The following is a 17800-nucleotide window of genomic DNA, read 5'->3' as shown; positions in this document are numbered from 1 at the left end:
ACACTTGTTATCAGGTGGTCTGATATTGTGTTACCAGTATACATGTACACTTGTTATCAGGTGGTCTGATATTGTATTACCAGTATACATGTACACTTGTTATCAAGTGGTCTGATATTGTGTTACCAGTATACATGTACACTTGTTATCAAGTGGTCTGATATTGTATTACCAGTATACATGTACACTTGTTATCAGGTGGTCTGATATTGTGTTACCAGTATACATGTACACTTGTTATCAGGTGGTCTGATATTGTGTTACCAGTATACATGTACACTTGTTATCAAGTGGTCTGATATTGTGTTACCAGTATACATGTACACTTGTTATCAGGTGGTCTGATATTGTGTTACCAGTATACATGTACACTTGTTATCAGGTGGTCTGATATTGTGTTACCAGTATACATGTACACTTGTTATCAAGTGGTCTGATATTGTGTTACCAGTATACATGTACACTTGTTATCAGGTGGTCTGATATTGTATTACCAGTATACATGTACACTTGTTATCAGGTGGTCTGATATTGTGTTACCAGTATACATGTACACTTGTTATCAAGTGGTCTGATATTGTGTTACCAGTATACATGTACACTTGTTATCAGGTGGTCTGATATTGTATTACCAGTATACATGTACACTTGTTATCAAGTGGTCTGATATTGTATTACCAGTATACATGTACACTTGTTATCAAGTGGTCTGATATTGTGTTACCAGTATACACGTACACTTGTTATCAGGTGGTCTGATATTGTGTTACCAGTATACATGTACACTTGTTATCAGGTGGTCTGATATTGTATTACCAGTATACATGTACACTTGTTATCAAGTGGTCTGATATTGTATTACCAGTATACATGTACACTTGTTATCAGGTGGTCTGATATTGTATTACCAGTATACATGTACACTTGTTATCAGGTGGTCTGATATTGTATACATGTACACTTGTTATCAGGTGGTCTGATATTGTATTACCAGTATACATGTACACTTGTTATCAAGTGGTCTGATATTGTGTTACCAGTATACATGTACACTTGTTATCAAGTGGTCTGATATTGTATTACCAGTATACATGTACACTTGTTATCAGGTGGTCTGATATTGTATTACCAGTATACATGTACACTTGTTATCAGGTGGTCTGATATTGTATTACCAGTATACATGTACACTTGTTATCAAGTGGTCTGATATTGTATTACCAGTATACATGTACACTTGTTATCAGGTGGTCTGATATTGTGTTACCAGTATACATGTACACTTGTTATCAGGTGGTCTGATATTGTGTTACCAGTATACACGTACACTTGTTATCAGGTGGTCTGATATTGTGTTACCAGTATACATGTACACTTGTTATCAGGTGGTCTGATATTGTATTACCAGTATACATGTACACTTGTTATCAGGTGGTCTGATATTGTGTTACCAGTATACATGTACACTTGTTATCAGGTGGTCTGATATTGTATTACCAGTATACATGTACACTTGTTATCAGGTGGTCTGATATTGTGTTACCAGTATACATGTACACTTGTTATCAAGTGGTCTGATATTGTATTACCAGTATACATGTACACTTGTTATCAAGTGGTCTGATATTGTGTTACCAGTATACATGTACACTTGTTATCAAGTGGTCTGATATTGTATTACCAGTATACATGTACACTTGTTATCAAGTGGTCTGATATTGTATTACCAGTATACATGTACACTTGTTATCAGGTGGTCTGATATTGTATTACCAGTATACATGTACACTTGTTATCAAGTGGTCTGATATTGTGTTACCAGTATACATGTACACTTGTTATCAAGTGGTCTGATATTGTATTACCAGTATACATGTACACTTGTTATCAAGTGGTCTGATATTGTATTACCAGTATACATGTACACTTGTTATCAAGTGGTCTGATATTATATTACCAGTATACATGTACACTTGTTATCAAGTGGTCTGATATTGTATTACCAGTATACATGTACACTTGTTATCAAGTGGTCTGATATTGTGTTACCAGTATACATGTACACTTATCAAGTGGTCTGATATTGTGTTACCAGTATACATGTACACTTGTTATCAGGTGGTCTGATATTGTATTACCAGTATACATGTACACTTGTTATCAGGTGGTCTGATATTGTGTTACCAGTATACATGTACACTTGTTATCAAGTGGTCTGATATTGTGTTACCAGTATACATGTACACTTGTTATCAGGTGGTCTGATATTGTGTTACCAGTATACATGTACACTTGTTATCAAGTGGTCTGATATTGTGTTACCAGTATACATGTACACTTGTTATCAGGTGGTCTGATATTGTGTTACCAGTATACATGTACACTTGTTATCAAGTGGTCTGATATTGTGTTACCAGTATACATGTACACTTGTTATCAAGTGGTCTGATATTGTATTACCAGTATACATGTACACTTGTTATCAAGTGGTCTGATATTGTGTTACCAGTATACATGTACACTTATCAAGTGGTCTGATATTGTGTTACCAGTATACATGTACACTTGTTATCAGGTGGTCTGATATTGTATTACCAGTATACATGTACACTTGTTATCAAGTGGTCTGATATTGTGTTACCAGTATACATGTACACTTGTTATCAGGTGGTCTGATATTGTATTACCAGTATACATGTACACTTGTTATCAAGTGGTCTGATATTGTATTACCAGTATACATGTACACTTGTTATCAAGTGGTCTGATATTGTGTTACCAGTATACACGTACACTTGTTATCAGGTGGTCTGATATTGTGTTACCAGTATACATGTACACTTGTTATCAGGTGGTCTGATATTGTATTACCAGTATACATGTACACTTGTTATCAAGTGGTCTGATATTGTATTACCAGTATACATGTACACTTGTTATCAGGTGGTCTGATATTGTATACATGTACACTTGTTATCAGGTGGTCTGATATTGTATTACCAGTATACATGTACACTTGTTATCAAGTGGTCTGATATTGTGTTACCAGTATACATGTACACTTGTTATCAAGTGGTCTGATATTGTGTTACCAGTATACATGTACACTTGTTATCAAGTGGTCTGATATTGTGTTACCAGTATACATGTACACTTGTTATCAAGTGGTCTGATATTGTGTTACCAGTATACATGTACACTTGTTATCAGGTGGTCTGATATTGTATTACCAGTATACATGTACACTTGTTATCAGGTGGTCTGATATTGTATTACCAGTATACACGTACACTTGTTATCAGGTGGTCTGATATTGTATTAACAGTATACATGTACACTTGTTATCAGGTGGTCTGATATTGTATTACCAGTATACATGTACACTTGTTATCAGGTGGTCTGATATTGTATTACCAGTATACATGTACACTTGTTATCAGGTGGTCTGATATTGTATTACCAGTATACATGTACACTTGTTATCAGGTGGTCTGATATTGTGTTACCAGTATACATGTACACTTGTTATCAAGTGGTCTGATATTGTGTTACCAGTATACATGTACACTTGTTATCAGGTGGTCTGATATTGTGTTACCAGTATACATGTACACTTGTTATCAGGTGGTCTGATATTGTATTACCAGTATACATGTACACTTGTTATCAGGTGGTCTGATATTGTATTACCAGTATACATGTACACTTGTTATCAGGTGGTCTGATATTGTATTACCAGTATACATGTACACTTGTTATCAGGTGGTCTGATATTGTATTACCAGTATACACGTACACTTGTTATCAGGTGGTCTGATATTGTATTACCAGTATACAGGTACACTTGTTATCAGGTGGTCTGATATTGTATTACCAGTATACATGTACACTTGTTATCAGGTGGTCTGATATTGTATTACCAGTATATATGTACACTTGTTATCAAGTGGTCTGATATTGTGTTACCAGTATACACGTACACTTGTTATCAAGTGGTCTGATATTGTATTACCAGTATACATGTACACTTGTTATCAAGTGGTCTGATATTGTATTACCAGTATACATGTACACTTGTTATCAGGTGGTCTGATATTGTATTACCAGTATACATGTACACTTGTTATCAAGTGGTCTGATATTGTATTACCAGTATACATGTACACTTGTTATCAGGTGGTCTGATATTGTGTTACCAGTATACATGTACACTTGTTATCAAGTGGTCTGATATTGTGTTACCAGTATACATGTACCCTTGTTATCAGGTGGTCTGATATTGTATTACCAGTATACATATACACTTGTTATCAAGTGGTCTGATATTGTATTACCAGTATACATGTACACTTGTTATCAAGTGGTCTGATATTGTATTACCAGTATACACGTACACTTGTTATCAGGAATTTTACACACCTGCTTCTTATTTCAGACAACAGATGTTTGAATTTGATTCAAAACATACCAACAAAGACGATGATGTTTTTCACTTCATTGGTTACGTCCCAATTGATGGAAGGCTGTATGAACTTGATGGGTTGAAAGATGGTCCCATTGATTTAGGTATGGTTTAGTTTGTTATTAATATTTTAACATTACATCCAAATATTCTGAACTAAAGTGTTTTAACATTCAATAAACAGTGTTTTAAACACTTTGTTGTTACCTTAATACATGAAAGGCTTTATATAGTTATCATAGTACCACAGATACTTTGTGTTGTTACCTTAACACCTGAAAGACTCTATATTGTTATCATAGTACCACAGATATTGTGTGTTGTTACCTTAATACATGAAAGACTTTATATTGTTATCATAGTACTACAGATACTTTGTGTTGTTACCTTAATACCTGGAAGACTATATTGTTATCATAGTACTAGAGATATTGTGTGTTGTTACCTTAATACCTGGAAGACTATATTGTTATCATAGTACTAGAGATATTGTGTGTTGTTACCTTAATACCTGGAAGACTATATTGTTATCATAGTACTACAGATACTTTGTGTTGTTACCCGAATACCTGAAATACTCTATATTGTTATCATAGTACCATGGATACTGTGTGTTGTTACCTTAATACCTGAAATACTCTATATTTTAATCATAGTACCACAGATATTGTGTGTTGTTACCTTAATACCTGAAATACTCTATGTTGTTATCATAGTACCACAGATATTGTGTGTTGTTACCTTAATACATGAAAGACTTTATATTGTTATCATAGTACTACAGATACTTTGTGTTGTTACCTTAATACCTGGAAGACTATATTGTTATCATAGTACTAGAGATATTGTGTGTTGTTACCTTAATACCTGGAAGACTATATTGTTATCATAGTACTAGAGATATTGTGTGTTGTTACCTTAATACCTGGAAGACTATATTGTTATCATAGTACTACAGATATTGTGTGTTGTTACCTTAATACCTGAAATACTCTATATTGTTATCATAGTACTACAGATACTTTGTGTTGTTACCTTAATACCTGGAAGACTATATTGTTATCATAGTACTAGAGATATTGTGTGTTGTTACCTTAATACCTGAAATACTCTATATTGTTATCATAGTACCACAGATATTGTGTGTTGTTACCTTAATACATGAAAGACTTTATATTGTTATCATAGTACTACAGATACTTTGTGTTGTTACCTTAATACCTGGAAGACTATATTGTTATCATAGTACTAGAGATATTGTGTGTTGTTACCTTAATACCTGGAAGACTATATTGTTATCATAGTACTAGAGATATTGTGTGTTGTTACCTTAATACCTGGAAGACTATATTGTTATCATAGTACTAGAGATATTGTGTGTTGTTACCTTAATACCTGGAAGACTATATTGTTATCATAGTACTACAGATACTTTGTGTTGTTACCCGAATACCTGAAATACTCTATATTGTTATCATAGTACCATGGATTCTGTGTGTTGTTACCTTAATACCTGAAACACTATATTGTTATCATAGTACTACAGATACTTTGTGTTGTTACCTTAATACCTGAAATACTCTATATTGTTATCATAGTACCACAGATATTGTGTGTTGTTACCTTAATACCTGAAACACTTTATATTGTTATCATAGTACCATGGATACTGTGTGTTGTTACCTTAATACCTGAAACACTATATTGTTATCACAGTACCACAGATATTGTGTGTTGTTACCTTAATACCTGAAATACTCTATATTGTTATCATATTACCACAGATACTTTGTGTTGTTACCTTAATACCTGAAACACTTTATATTGTTATCATAGTACCACAGATACTTTGTGTTGTTACCTTAATACCTGAAATACTCTATATTGTTATCATAGTACCACAGATACTTTGTGTTGTTACCTTAATACCTGAAATACTCTATATTTTAATCATAGTACCAAAGATATTGTGTGTTGTTACCTTAATACCTGAAATACTCTATGTTGTTATCATAGTACCACAGATACTTTGTGTTGTTACCTTAATACATGAAAGACTTTATATTGTTATCATAGTATCACAAGCACTTTGTATTGTTACCTTAATGCCTGAAATACTCTATATTGTTATCATAGTACCACAGATACTTTGTGTTGTTACCTTAATACTTGAAATACTCTATATTGTAATCATAGTACCACAGATATTGTATGTTGTTACCTTAATACCTGAAATACTCTATGTTGTTATCATAGTACCACAGATACTTTGTGTTGTTACCTTAATACCTGGAATACTCTATATTGTTATCATAGTATCACAGATATTGTGTGTTGTTACCTTAATACCTGAAATACTCTATATTGTTATCATAGTACCACAGATACTTTGTGTTGTTACCTTAATACCTGAAACACGTCATATTGTTATCATAGTACCACAGATACTTTGTGTTGTTACCTTAATACCTGAAATACTCTATATTGTTATCATAGTACCACAGATACTTTGTGTTGTTACCTTAATACCTGAAATACTCTATATTGTTATCATAGTACCACAGATATCGTGTGTTGTTACCTTAATACCTGAAATACTCTATATTGTTATCATAGTACCACAGATACTTTGTGTTGTTACCTTAATACCTGAAATACTCTATATTGTTATCATAGTACCACAGATACTTTGTGTTGTTACCTTAATACCTGAAAGACTTTATATTGTTATCATAGTATCACAGATATTGTGTGTTGTTACCTTAATACCTGGAATACTCTATATTGTTATCATAGTATCACAGATATTGTGTGTTGTTGCCTTAATACCTGAAACACTTTATATTGTTATCATAGTACCACAGATACTTTGTGTTGTTACCTTAATACCTGAAAGGCTTTATATTGTTATCATAGTATCACAAGCACTTTGTTCTGTTACTATCGTGCTTCAAATACTATTTTTACTATGGTACATTCTACACTTTCTAAATTATAATTTATCATGGAATTTTGTATAAAAGGTTTTGGTCTAAAGTTTTTTCAAAATTGTATAACACCATAAGTTACCTTTATTTTAGTGTGATTAGAAGGATGGTATCAGTATCTGTTGATTCTTGTAATATTATTTCCTGTTTATTTTCATAATGCTATTACCTGTCTCATACTGTTATTATGTCAGTACTTGTTGATTCTTGTAACATTATTATGTCAGTATCTGTTTATTCTCGTAACATTATTACACCGGCATCTGTTGATTCTCATAACATTATTAAGTCAGTACCTGTTGATTCTCGTAACGTTATTATGTCAGTACCTGTTGATTCTCGTAACGTTATTATGTCAGTACCTTTTGATTCTCGTAACGTTATTATGTCAGTATCTGTTTATTCTCAATGTTATCACATGAACCTCTTGATTCTTGTAACGTTATTATGTCAGTACCTGTTGATTTTCGTAATGTTATTATGTCAGTACTTGTTGATTCTTGTAATGTTATTATGTCAGTACCTGTTTATTCTTGTAACTTTATTATGTCAGTACTTGTTGATTCTTGTAACATTATTATGTCAGTATCTGTTGATTCTTGTAACATTATTATGTCAGTACTTGTTGATTCTTGTAACATTATTATGTCAGTATCTGTTGATTCTTGTAACATTATTATGTCAGTATCTGTTGATTCTTGTAACATTATTATGTCAGTACTTGTTGATTCTTGTAACATTATTGTCAGTATCTGTTGATTCTTGTAACATTATTATGTCAGTATCTGTTGATTCTTGTAACATTATTATGTCAGTATCTGTTGATTCTTGTAACATTATTATGTCAGTACTTGTTGATTCTTGTAATGTTATTATGTCAGTACTTGTTGATTCTTGTAATGTTATTATGTCAGTACCTGTTGATTTTCGTAACGTTATTATGTCAGTACCTGTTTATTCTCGTAATGTTATCACATCAACCTCTGTTGATTCTTGTAATATTAGTATGTCAGTATCTGTTGATTCTTGTAACTTTATGTCAGTACCTGTTGATTCTTGTAACGTTATTATGTCAGTACCTGTTGATTCTAGTAACTTTATTATGTCAGTATCTGTTGATTCTGGTAATGTTATTATGTCAGTATCTGTTTACTCTCAATGTTATCACATCAACCTCTGTTGATTCTTGTAACGTTATTATGTCAGTACCTGTTGATTCTCGTAACGTTATTATGTCAGTATCTGTTTATTCTCAATGTTATCACATCAACCTCTGTTGATTCTTGTAACATTATGTCAGTACCTCTTTATTCTCTTAACTTTATTATGTCAGTACCTGTTTATTCTCTTAACTTTATTATGTCAGTATCTGTTTATTTTCTTAACGTTATTATGTCAGTATCTGTTTATTCTCGTAATGTTATCACATCAACCTCTGTTGATTCTTGTAATATTAGTATGTCACATGCTATGTAATTTAGAGGTTTTACCAGAATTATATAACGATTTATTCAGGTCCAATTCCAACTTCAACTGACTGGTTGGATGTAGTTCGTCCAGTTATTGAGAAACGAATTCAAAAGTGAGTAACTGTGTATGTTTATTGGTTTGTTTGTTAGCTTACAGCATACAATCTTTTTTATTTAAAGTGATTTAAATTGTGTGGTGGAAAATATTTATATTTACGTTTCTTGTCATTTATAAAGAACAGAATATTATACCTACATATCTTCTTCAATACATAGAACCTTGTTTTACAATAAAGTGGTATTGTTTTACTTTAGATACAATGAAGGAGAGATACATTTCAACCTTATGGCTATTATCTCTGACCGAAAAATGATTTATCAGAGAAAACTTGAAGATCTGACTAGTCAACTAGAAGTAAGTGTTTGTAAACAGAAGACTGCCTGTTGTATAGTTATGTAAGTGTTTCTAAACAGAAGACATTATCTGTTCTATAGTTACGTGTTTCTAGCGAGTTTGTAAACAAAAGACATTATCTGTTGTATAGCTACGTAAGTGTTTGTAGAGAGTTTGTAAACAAAAGACATTATCTGTTGTATAGCTACGTAAGTGTTTGTAGAGAGTTTGTAAACAAGACATTATCTGTTGTATAGCTACGTAAGTGTTTGTAGAGAGTTTGTAAACAAGACATTATCTGTTGTATAGCTACGTAAGTGTTTGTAGAGAGTTTGTAAACAGAAGACATCTGTTGTATAGTTATGTAAGTGTTTGTAGAGAGTTTGTAAACAAGACATTATCTGTTGTATAGTTACGTAAGTGTTTGTAGAGAGTTTGTAAACAAAAGACATTATCTGTTGTATAGTTACGTAAGTGTTTGTAGAGAGTTTGTAAACAAAAGACATTATCTGTTGTATAGTTATGTAAGTGTTTGTAGAGAGTTTGTAAACAAGACATTATCTGTTGTATAGTTACGTAAGTGTTTGTAGAGAGTTTGTAAACAGTAGACATTCAAAGTTGGGTAGTTAATAAACGTTTGTTAGTTGTGTATTTCTACACACGTGTGCTGATCTGTACCATGTGTGTACCTTTACTCCCACCACTACCACATTACCAAAGCACATTGTAAAAATGTTAACCCTAGTTCTTCATAGCCAAACTACAATATTAACCCCAGGTTTAGGTAACCAAATTACACTGTAACTATATTAACAGTGGTCCCAGATAAGAAAGCATATCTTAACTATATTGATTGACATTTGTTAGGTATCATTTACCGATTTAATTTCATTCAATTTGATTGACAAAAGCACATTTCTCGTGTCCCTCTAATCTATCTGTTCAATATTTACCATTATGATGCTTTTTGATGTTATGTTTTGTTGTCTGATCCTTTAAAGTAACATTCATAATTTGCCAAAGTGATGTTTCTTGAATGACATAAAATGAAGTAAAATTATTGTTAGTTTGAAAATTTTGTTTCTACTAGTCTGGTGGAATGGAAACAGATGAACTTCAGCAGGAAATTAACAAAATACATGACATGATAGCTGACGAAGAAAGTAAAATGAACAAATATAAGGTGAGTTCTTTAAATACACCACTGTTATAAGACCTTACTGTAGCCCTCTTTATATGCTTTTAACAAAGTCTCATTTATTATCCTCAGTTTCTTTGATGGAAAAGAATTTTAGCTCTTAGGTAAATGTTACCATGAAATGTTCAGATGTTTGTTTATAGTAACTCTGCAGTTGTGATTTAAATGTTATCCTGAAATGTTCAGATGTTGATATCAAGTTACTCTGCAGTTGTGATGTAAATGTCACCATGAATTGTTCAGATGTTGATATCAAGTTACTCTGCAGTTGTGATGTAAATGTCACCATGAATTGTTCAGATGTTGATATCAAGTTACTCTGCAGTTGTGATGTAAATGTCACCATGAATTGTTCAGATGTTGATATCAAGTTACTCTGCAGTTGTGATGTAAATGTCACCATGAATTGTTCAGATGTTGATATCAAGTTACTCTGTAGTTGTGATGTAAATGTCACCATGAATTGTTCAGATGTTGATATCAAGTCACTCTGTAGTTGTGATGTAAATGTCACCATGAATTGTTCAGATGTTGATATCAAGTCACTCTGTAGTTGTGATGTAAATGTCACCATGAATTGTTCAGATGTTGATATCAAGTCACTCTGTAGTTGTGATGTAAATGTCACCATGAATTGTTCAGATGTTGATATCAAGTTACTCTGTAGTTGTGATGTAAATGTTACCATGAATTGTTCAGATGTTGATATCAAGTCACTCTGTAGTTGTGATGTAAATGTCACCATGAATTGTTCAGATGTTGATATCAAGTCACTCTGTAGTTGTGATGTAAATGTTACCATGAATTGTTCAGATGTTGATATGCTACTCTGTAGTTGTGATGTAAATGTTATCATGAAATGTTCAGATGTTGATCTAATGTTACTCTGTAGTTGTGATGTATGATCTAATGTTACTCTGTAGTTGTGATGTATGATCTAATGTTACTCTGTAGTTGTGATGTATGATCTAATGTTACTCTGTAGTTGTGATGTATGATCTAATGTTACTCTGTAGTTGTGATGTATGATCTAATGTTACTCTGTAGTTGTGATGTATGATCTAATGTTACTCTGTAGTTGTGATGTATGATCTGATGTTACTCTGTAGTTGTGATGTATGATCTGATGTTACTCTGTAGTTGTGATGTATGATCTAATGTTACTCTGTAGTTGTGATGTATGATCTAATGTTACTCTGTAGTTGTGATGTATGATCTGATGTTACTCTGTAGTTGTGATGTATGATCTGATGTTACTCTGTAGTTGTGATGTATGATCTAAAGTTACTCTGTAGTTATGATGTATGATCTGATGTTACTCTGTAGTTGTGATGTATGATCTGATGTTACTCTGTAGTTGTGATGTATGATCTAATGTTACTCTGTAGTTGTGATGTGTGATCTAATGTTACTCTGTAGTTGTGATGTGTGATCTAATGTTACTCTGTAGTTGTGATGTGTGATCTAATGTTACTCTGTAGTTGTGATGTGTGATCTAATGTTACTCTGTAGTTGTGATGTATGATCTAAAGTTACTCTGTAGTTGTGATGTATGATCTAAAGTTACTCTGTAGTTGTGATGTATGATCTAATGTTACTCTGTAGTTGTTGTGATGAAATTAACATCTTACTTTTCTTGCAGACAGAGAATACCCGTAGGAAACACAACTACTTACCACTGATAATGGAGTTGTTGATAACCCTAGCAAAAGAAGGTAAACTGGTTCCCTTAGTTGAGAAGGTGAGTATTGGTTGTGATACCAACAAGTAAGTGTTTACTGCTTCTATGTGCTGTGGTAAAACTCTAACAAAACTGTAATGTAGTGAAACTGTCTCAATGTGTACTGTGGTGGAACTCTCTGTCCAATAAAACTGTAATGTAGTTAAACTGTCTGAATGAAGTGTACTGTGGTGGAACTCTGTTCAATAAAACTAATGTAGTGAAACTGTCTGAATGAAGTGTACTGTGGTGGAACTCTGTCCAATAAAACTGTAATGTAGTGAAACTGTCTCAATGTGTACTGTGGTGGAACTCTGTTCAATAAAACTAATGTAATGAAACTGTCTGAATGAAGTGTACTGTGGTGGAACTCTGTTCAATAAAACTAATGTAATGAAACTGTCTGAATGAAGTGTACTGTGGTGGAACTCTGTTCAATAAAACTAATGTAATGAAACTGTCTGAATGAAGTGTACTGTGGTGGAACTCTGTTCAATAAAACTAATGTAGTGAAACTGTCTGAATGAAGTGTACTGTGGTGGAACTCTGTTCAATAAAACTAATGTAATGAAACTGTCTGAATGAAGTGTACTGTGGTGGAACTCTGTTCAATAAAACTAATGTAATGAAACTGTCTGAATGAAGTGTACTGTGGTGGAACTCTCTGTTCAATAAAACTAATGTAATGAAACTGTCTGAATGAAGTGTACTGTGGTGGAACTCTGTTCAATAAAACTAATGTAATGAAACTGTCTGAATGAAGTGTACTGTGGTGGAACTCTGTTCAATAAAACTAATGTAATGAAACTGTCTGAATGAAGTGTACTGTGGTGGAACTCTGTTCAATAAAACTAATGTAGTTAAACTGTCTGAATGAAGTGTACTGTGGTGGAACACTCTGTCCAATAAAACTAATGTAGTGAAACTGTCTTAATGAAGTGTACTGTGGTGGAACTCTGTTCAATAAAACTAATGTAATGAAACTGTCTGAATGAAGTGTACTGTGGTGGAACACTCTGTCCAATAAAACTAATGTAGTGAAACTGTCTGAATGAAGTGTACTGTGGTGGAACTCTGTTCAATAAAACTAATGTAGTGAAACTGTCTCAATGAAGTGTACTGTGGTGGAACACTCTGTCCAATAAAACTAATGTAATGAAACTGTCTGAATGAAGTGTACTGTGGTGGAACACACTGTCCAATAAAACTAATGTAGTGAAACTGTCTCAATGAAGTGTACTGTGGTGGAACTCTGTTCAATAAAACTAATGTAGTGAAACTGTCTCAATGAAGTGTACTGTGGTGAAACACTCTGTCCAATAAAACTAATGTAGTGAAACTGTTTGAATGAAGTGTACTGTGGTGGAACACTCTGTCCAATAAAACTAATGTAGTGAAACTGTCTGAATGAAGTGTACTGTGGTGGAACTCTCTGTCCAATAAAACTAATGTAGTGAAACTGTCTGAATGAAGTGTACTGTGGTGGAACTCTCTGTTCAATAAAACTAATGTAATGAAACTGTCTGAATGAAGTGTACTGTGGTGGAACTCTGTTCAATAAAACTAATGTAGTGAAACTGTCTGAATGAAGTGTACTGTGGTGGAACTCTGTTCAATAAAACTAATGTAGTGAAACTGTCTGAATGAAGTGTACTGTGGTGGAACTCTCTGTTCAATAAAACTAATGTAATGAAACTGTCTGAATGAAGTGTACTGTGGTGGAACTCTCTGTTCAATAAAACTAATGTAATGAAACTGTCTGAATGAAGTGTACTGTGGTGGAACTCTGTTCAATAAAACTAATGTAGTGAAACTGTCTGAATGAAGTGTACTGTGGTGGAACTCTCTTTGTGAACCTGATGATGACCGAAGAAGGTCGAAACATTGTTCGCTCTTCTATGTAAAATATTTCTCAACCCAAACGAGCCGTTTTTGCATATAAATGTCTGAATGAAGTGTACTGTGGTGGAACTCTCTGTCCAATAAAACTAATGTAGTGAAACTGTCTGAATGAAGTGTACTGTGGTGGAACTCTCTGTTCAATAAAACTAATGTAATGAAACTGAATGAAGTGTACTGTGGTGGAACTCTCTGTCCAATAAAACTAATGTAGTGAAACTGTCTGAATGAAGTGTACTGTGGTGGAACTCTCTGTTCAATAAAACTAATGTAATGAAACTGAATTAAGTGTACTGTGGTGGAACTCTCTGTTCAATAAAACTAATGTAGTGAAACTGTCTGAATGAAGTGTACTGTGGTGGAACTCTCTGTTCAATAAAACTAATGTAATGAAACTGTCTGAATGAAGTGTACTGTGGTGGAACTCTCTGTTCAATAAAACTAATGTAATGAAACTGTCTGAATGAAGTGTACTGTGGTGGAACTCTCTGTCCAATAAAACTAATGTAATGAAACTGTCTGAATGAAGTGTACTGTGGTGGAACTCTCTGTTCAATAAAACTAATGTAGTGAAACTGTCTGAATGAAGTGTACTGTGGTGGAACTCTGTTCAATAAAACTAATGTAATGAAACTGTCTGAATGAAGTGTACTGTGGTGGAACTCTGTTCAATAAAACTAATGTAATGAAACTGTCTGAATGAAGTGTACTGTGGTGGAACTCTTTGTTCAATAAAACTAATGTAGTGAAACTGTCTGAATGAAGTGTACTGTGGTGGAACTCTGTTCAATAAAACTAATGTAGTGAAACTGTCTGAATGAAGTGTACTGTGGTGGAACTCTCTGTTCAATAAAACTAATGTAGTGAAACTGTCTGAATGAAGTGTACTGTGGTGGAACTCTGTTCAATAAAACTAATGTAGTGAAACTGTCTGAATGAAGTGTACTGTGGTGGAACTCTTTGTTCAATAAAACTAATGTAGTGAAACTGTCTGAATGAAGTGTACTGTGGTGGAACTCTCTGTTCAATAAAACTAATGTAATGAAACTGAATTAAGTGTACTGTGGTGGAACTCTCTGTTCAATAAAACTAATGTAGTGAAACTGTCTGAATGAAGTGTACTGTGGTGGAACTCTCTGTTCAATAAAACTAATGTAGTGAAACTGTCTGAATGAAGTGTACTGTGGTGGAACTCTCTGTTCAATAAAACTAATGTAATGAAACTGTCTGAATGAAGTGTACTGTGGTGGAACTCTCTGTTCAATAAAACTAATGTAATGAAACTGTCTGAATGAAGTGTACTGTGGTGGAACTCTCTGTTCAATAAAACTAATGTAGTGAAACTGTCTGAATGAAGTCTGCTGTGGTGGATCTCTCTGTCCAATAAAACTGTAATGTAGTGAAACTGCCTGAATGAAGTGTACTGTGGTAGAACTCTCTGTCCAATAAAACTAATGAAGGGTACTGTGGTGGAACTATATTTATATCTGACACCAGTTTTGAACTGTCGTAAAGTTTTAGAAGCTGAGACACGTCTGTCTGAGACTGTAGTGTTTTATGTACAGAAATAATTTAACTTTTAATAAACTCTGCTAGAATAAAATAAATATTTGTTGTTATTATTTGTGTGGTTGTCTTATCTGTAATTTTATTTATAAAGTTGGACTACAGATATCTGTTTATTTATTATAGGCCAAAGAAAAGTCTTTTGAGAAGAAAGAGAATGAGAAAGGTAAAGAACTTGAGACACGTTAGTTAGAAAGAAACAGAATGAGAAAGGTAAAGAACTTGAGACACGTTAGTCAGAATGTTTTGTATTATTTAAACAATAAATATATTCTTCAAACATGTCCCAAGTGTTTGTCTTTTAACAATCAAGTCAACAAGATGGTCAGTGGTCTCTAAATGATTTATTCAAGCCTTCCACAGTGACAGTATTACTGTTTGAGATACACCTGTTGTTTTTTTCACTGAAAACATTGAATATTGTGATCTAATATTAGTGTTAACTAAGGTTAGTCTGTGGATAGGCTTTGTGGGCATGTTGTAATGTGGTATGATGAATGTTCTAACAGTTAGAATCTTTATTACTAAACGTTGATGGGAACACTCTTTTAACAAAATGTGGTTCAGTACTAATGTACGGGTGTTAATAAAACAAAGAACAGTGTTTTGATTTTTGTAGGCCATCTTTAGGTTCTCTGCTTTATTGATAAAAGTAAGTATTAATACCCATACCAGCCATCCTGAGATACATTTTTACTTCAAGCTGGTTTCTCGTCATCACGGGTGGTTGAGCACTGTGTGTTTTCACTTGTCTCCGTAATCCAACATTTACTCTTTGATGTTGGTTTAAAGTTGTAGATGGTACTGATACTTTGTATTAGGATTTGTTGTTTGTTGGTACTTAAATGAAACAGATTATTATCTTTCCATTTGACTGTTGTGATGATTCTTATTGTGAACATTAATATATAAAACTGTTATATTAATTGTTGTTCAATACCCAAACTACAGTTTATCTCAGGGTTTTTATTTTCTGTGTTTAAATATCTATGTCAGTGTTAACAAAATTAGGTTGCTCGAGATTACGGAGAGGAAATCTAGGAATCGGGACTGGAGTTACTGTCTGTAATAAGTTGTAACTTATCCGTTTAAAGTACTGTTTTTATAAAGATTGATTGTAGCAGGAAATGACAAACAGAACTGTTTTAAAGTTCGTGCTAGTTCTCCCTCCATTATATATCACAACAAGCTGGTCTTGAAAGTATTCCATAATATCTTATGCAAAAAATGTTTTTTACATAATTTTGAGATGTGTTTGTGCACAGAACTGTGTATTGATTTCAGCTATAAAAAAATTTATAACAGAGTTTGTCACCTTCAATCATCAGTATATTCCATTTTAAACTAATAATGTAATTGGTTTTTGTAAAATTCTTGACGTCTGTTTTTTTGTGCAACAAAAATTTATCATTATAACACCGTCAAACATTTTACCTTTCTGGCAGTATAGATAAAGGAAGATGTGTACATACAGAGAGAGGGCTTTAAATGTTGAGAACTAAAGTGGTGGTTTAGAAAGGCTGGAATATTAATAAATCTTCATGAAGATGAAATCAGTGTTCTTCACTTCACATGAACTCCATAACTCTACAGAAGTTCACCGTTTGTTATTTTAAAAGATTGCTGTTATATATCAGTTTTTATGGTTATGTTTGACTTTTAGTCAATCGTAAAATAAAACTTGGAAGCTTTTTTAAAATCTAAATAAATAAAAACATCTTAAAATAAGGTTGAAACATAACCTTTGTTCTCTTTGAGAAAGAAACGGTCATTCGTACACTTTAACTGTTTTGTTTCATACATAGAAACAGTCAATGATTGTTTGGTATAGAAACACGAAACTAGACACCTTAACACATCTTCGTTTAATTCAGTCTCAAAAATTGTATCTTGGTAACGAGTCATTATTAGATCCAACAGATAGCTTGACGTGACTTTTCTACAAGAAAACACGCCTCTTGGTTCAGTCTGAAACTTCTGGGCTTAGATACTGGCAGTGGGCACAACACGGATAGCCCTTTCCGTTTAACAAACAACAGATTTTGTTAATTATTGATTCTATGTCACTACTGGATATTTTTTGTTTATCTCGCACGTGGCCATTA

General features: G+C 33.1%; 1 protein-coding gene across 6 annotated transcripts in view; it reads left to right on the top strand.

Moving 5' to 3' along the window:
- Positions 1-17423, top strand: part of Uch-L5 (ubiquitin carboxy-terminal hydrolase L5) — a 33494-nt gene extending 16071 nt beyond the window's left edge. For 2 of the 6 annotated variants that reach the window (XM_076496331.1, XM_076496327.1), the window contains 7 exons: positions 4436-4566; positions 8965-9031; positions 9234-9333; positions 10403-10495; positions 12153-12251; positions 15822-15861; positions 17146-17423. In XM_076496331.1, coding sequence (XP_076352446.1) covers positions 4436-4566; positions 8965-9031; positions 9234-9333; positions 10403-10495; positions 12153-12251; positions 15822-15861; positions 17146-17183 — 568 coding nt within the window. In that variant the 3' untranslated portion in view covers positions 17184-17423. Of the gene's footprint in view, positions 1-4435; positions 4567-8964; positions 9032-9233; positions 9375-10379; positions 10496-12152; positions 12252-15821; positions 15980-17140 lie in introns of those variants that run through there. The other 4 variants (XM_076496330.1, XM_076496329.1, XR_013026720.1 and 1 more) reach the window with 4 other exon arrangements.
- The last annotated feature ends 377 nt before the right edge of the window (positions 17424-17800 follow it).

Source organism: Tachypleus tridentatus, chromosome 3 (genome assembly GCF_004210375.1).
Source record: "Tachypleus tridentatus isolate NWPU-2018 chromosome 3, ASM421037v1, whole genome shotgun sequence".
NCBI classification, from domain to species: Eukaryota; Metazoa; Arthropoda; class Merostomata; order Xiphosura; family Limulidae; genus Tachypleus; species Tachypleus tridentatus.
Note: the sequence above shows the minus strand (reverse complement) of the source record. Positions and strands in the feature narration are given on the sequence as shown.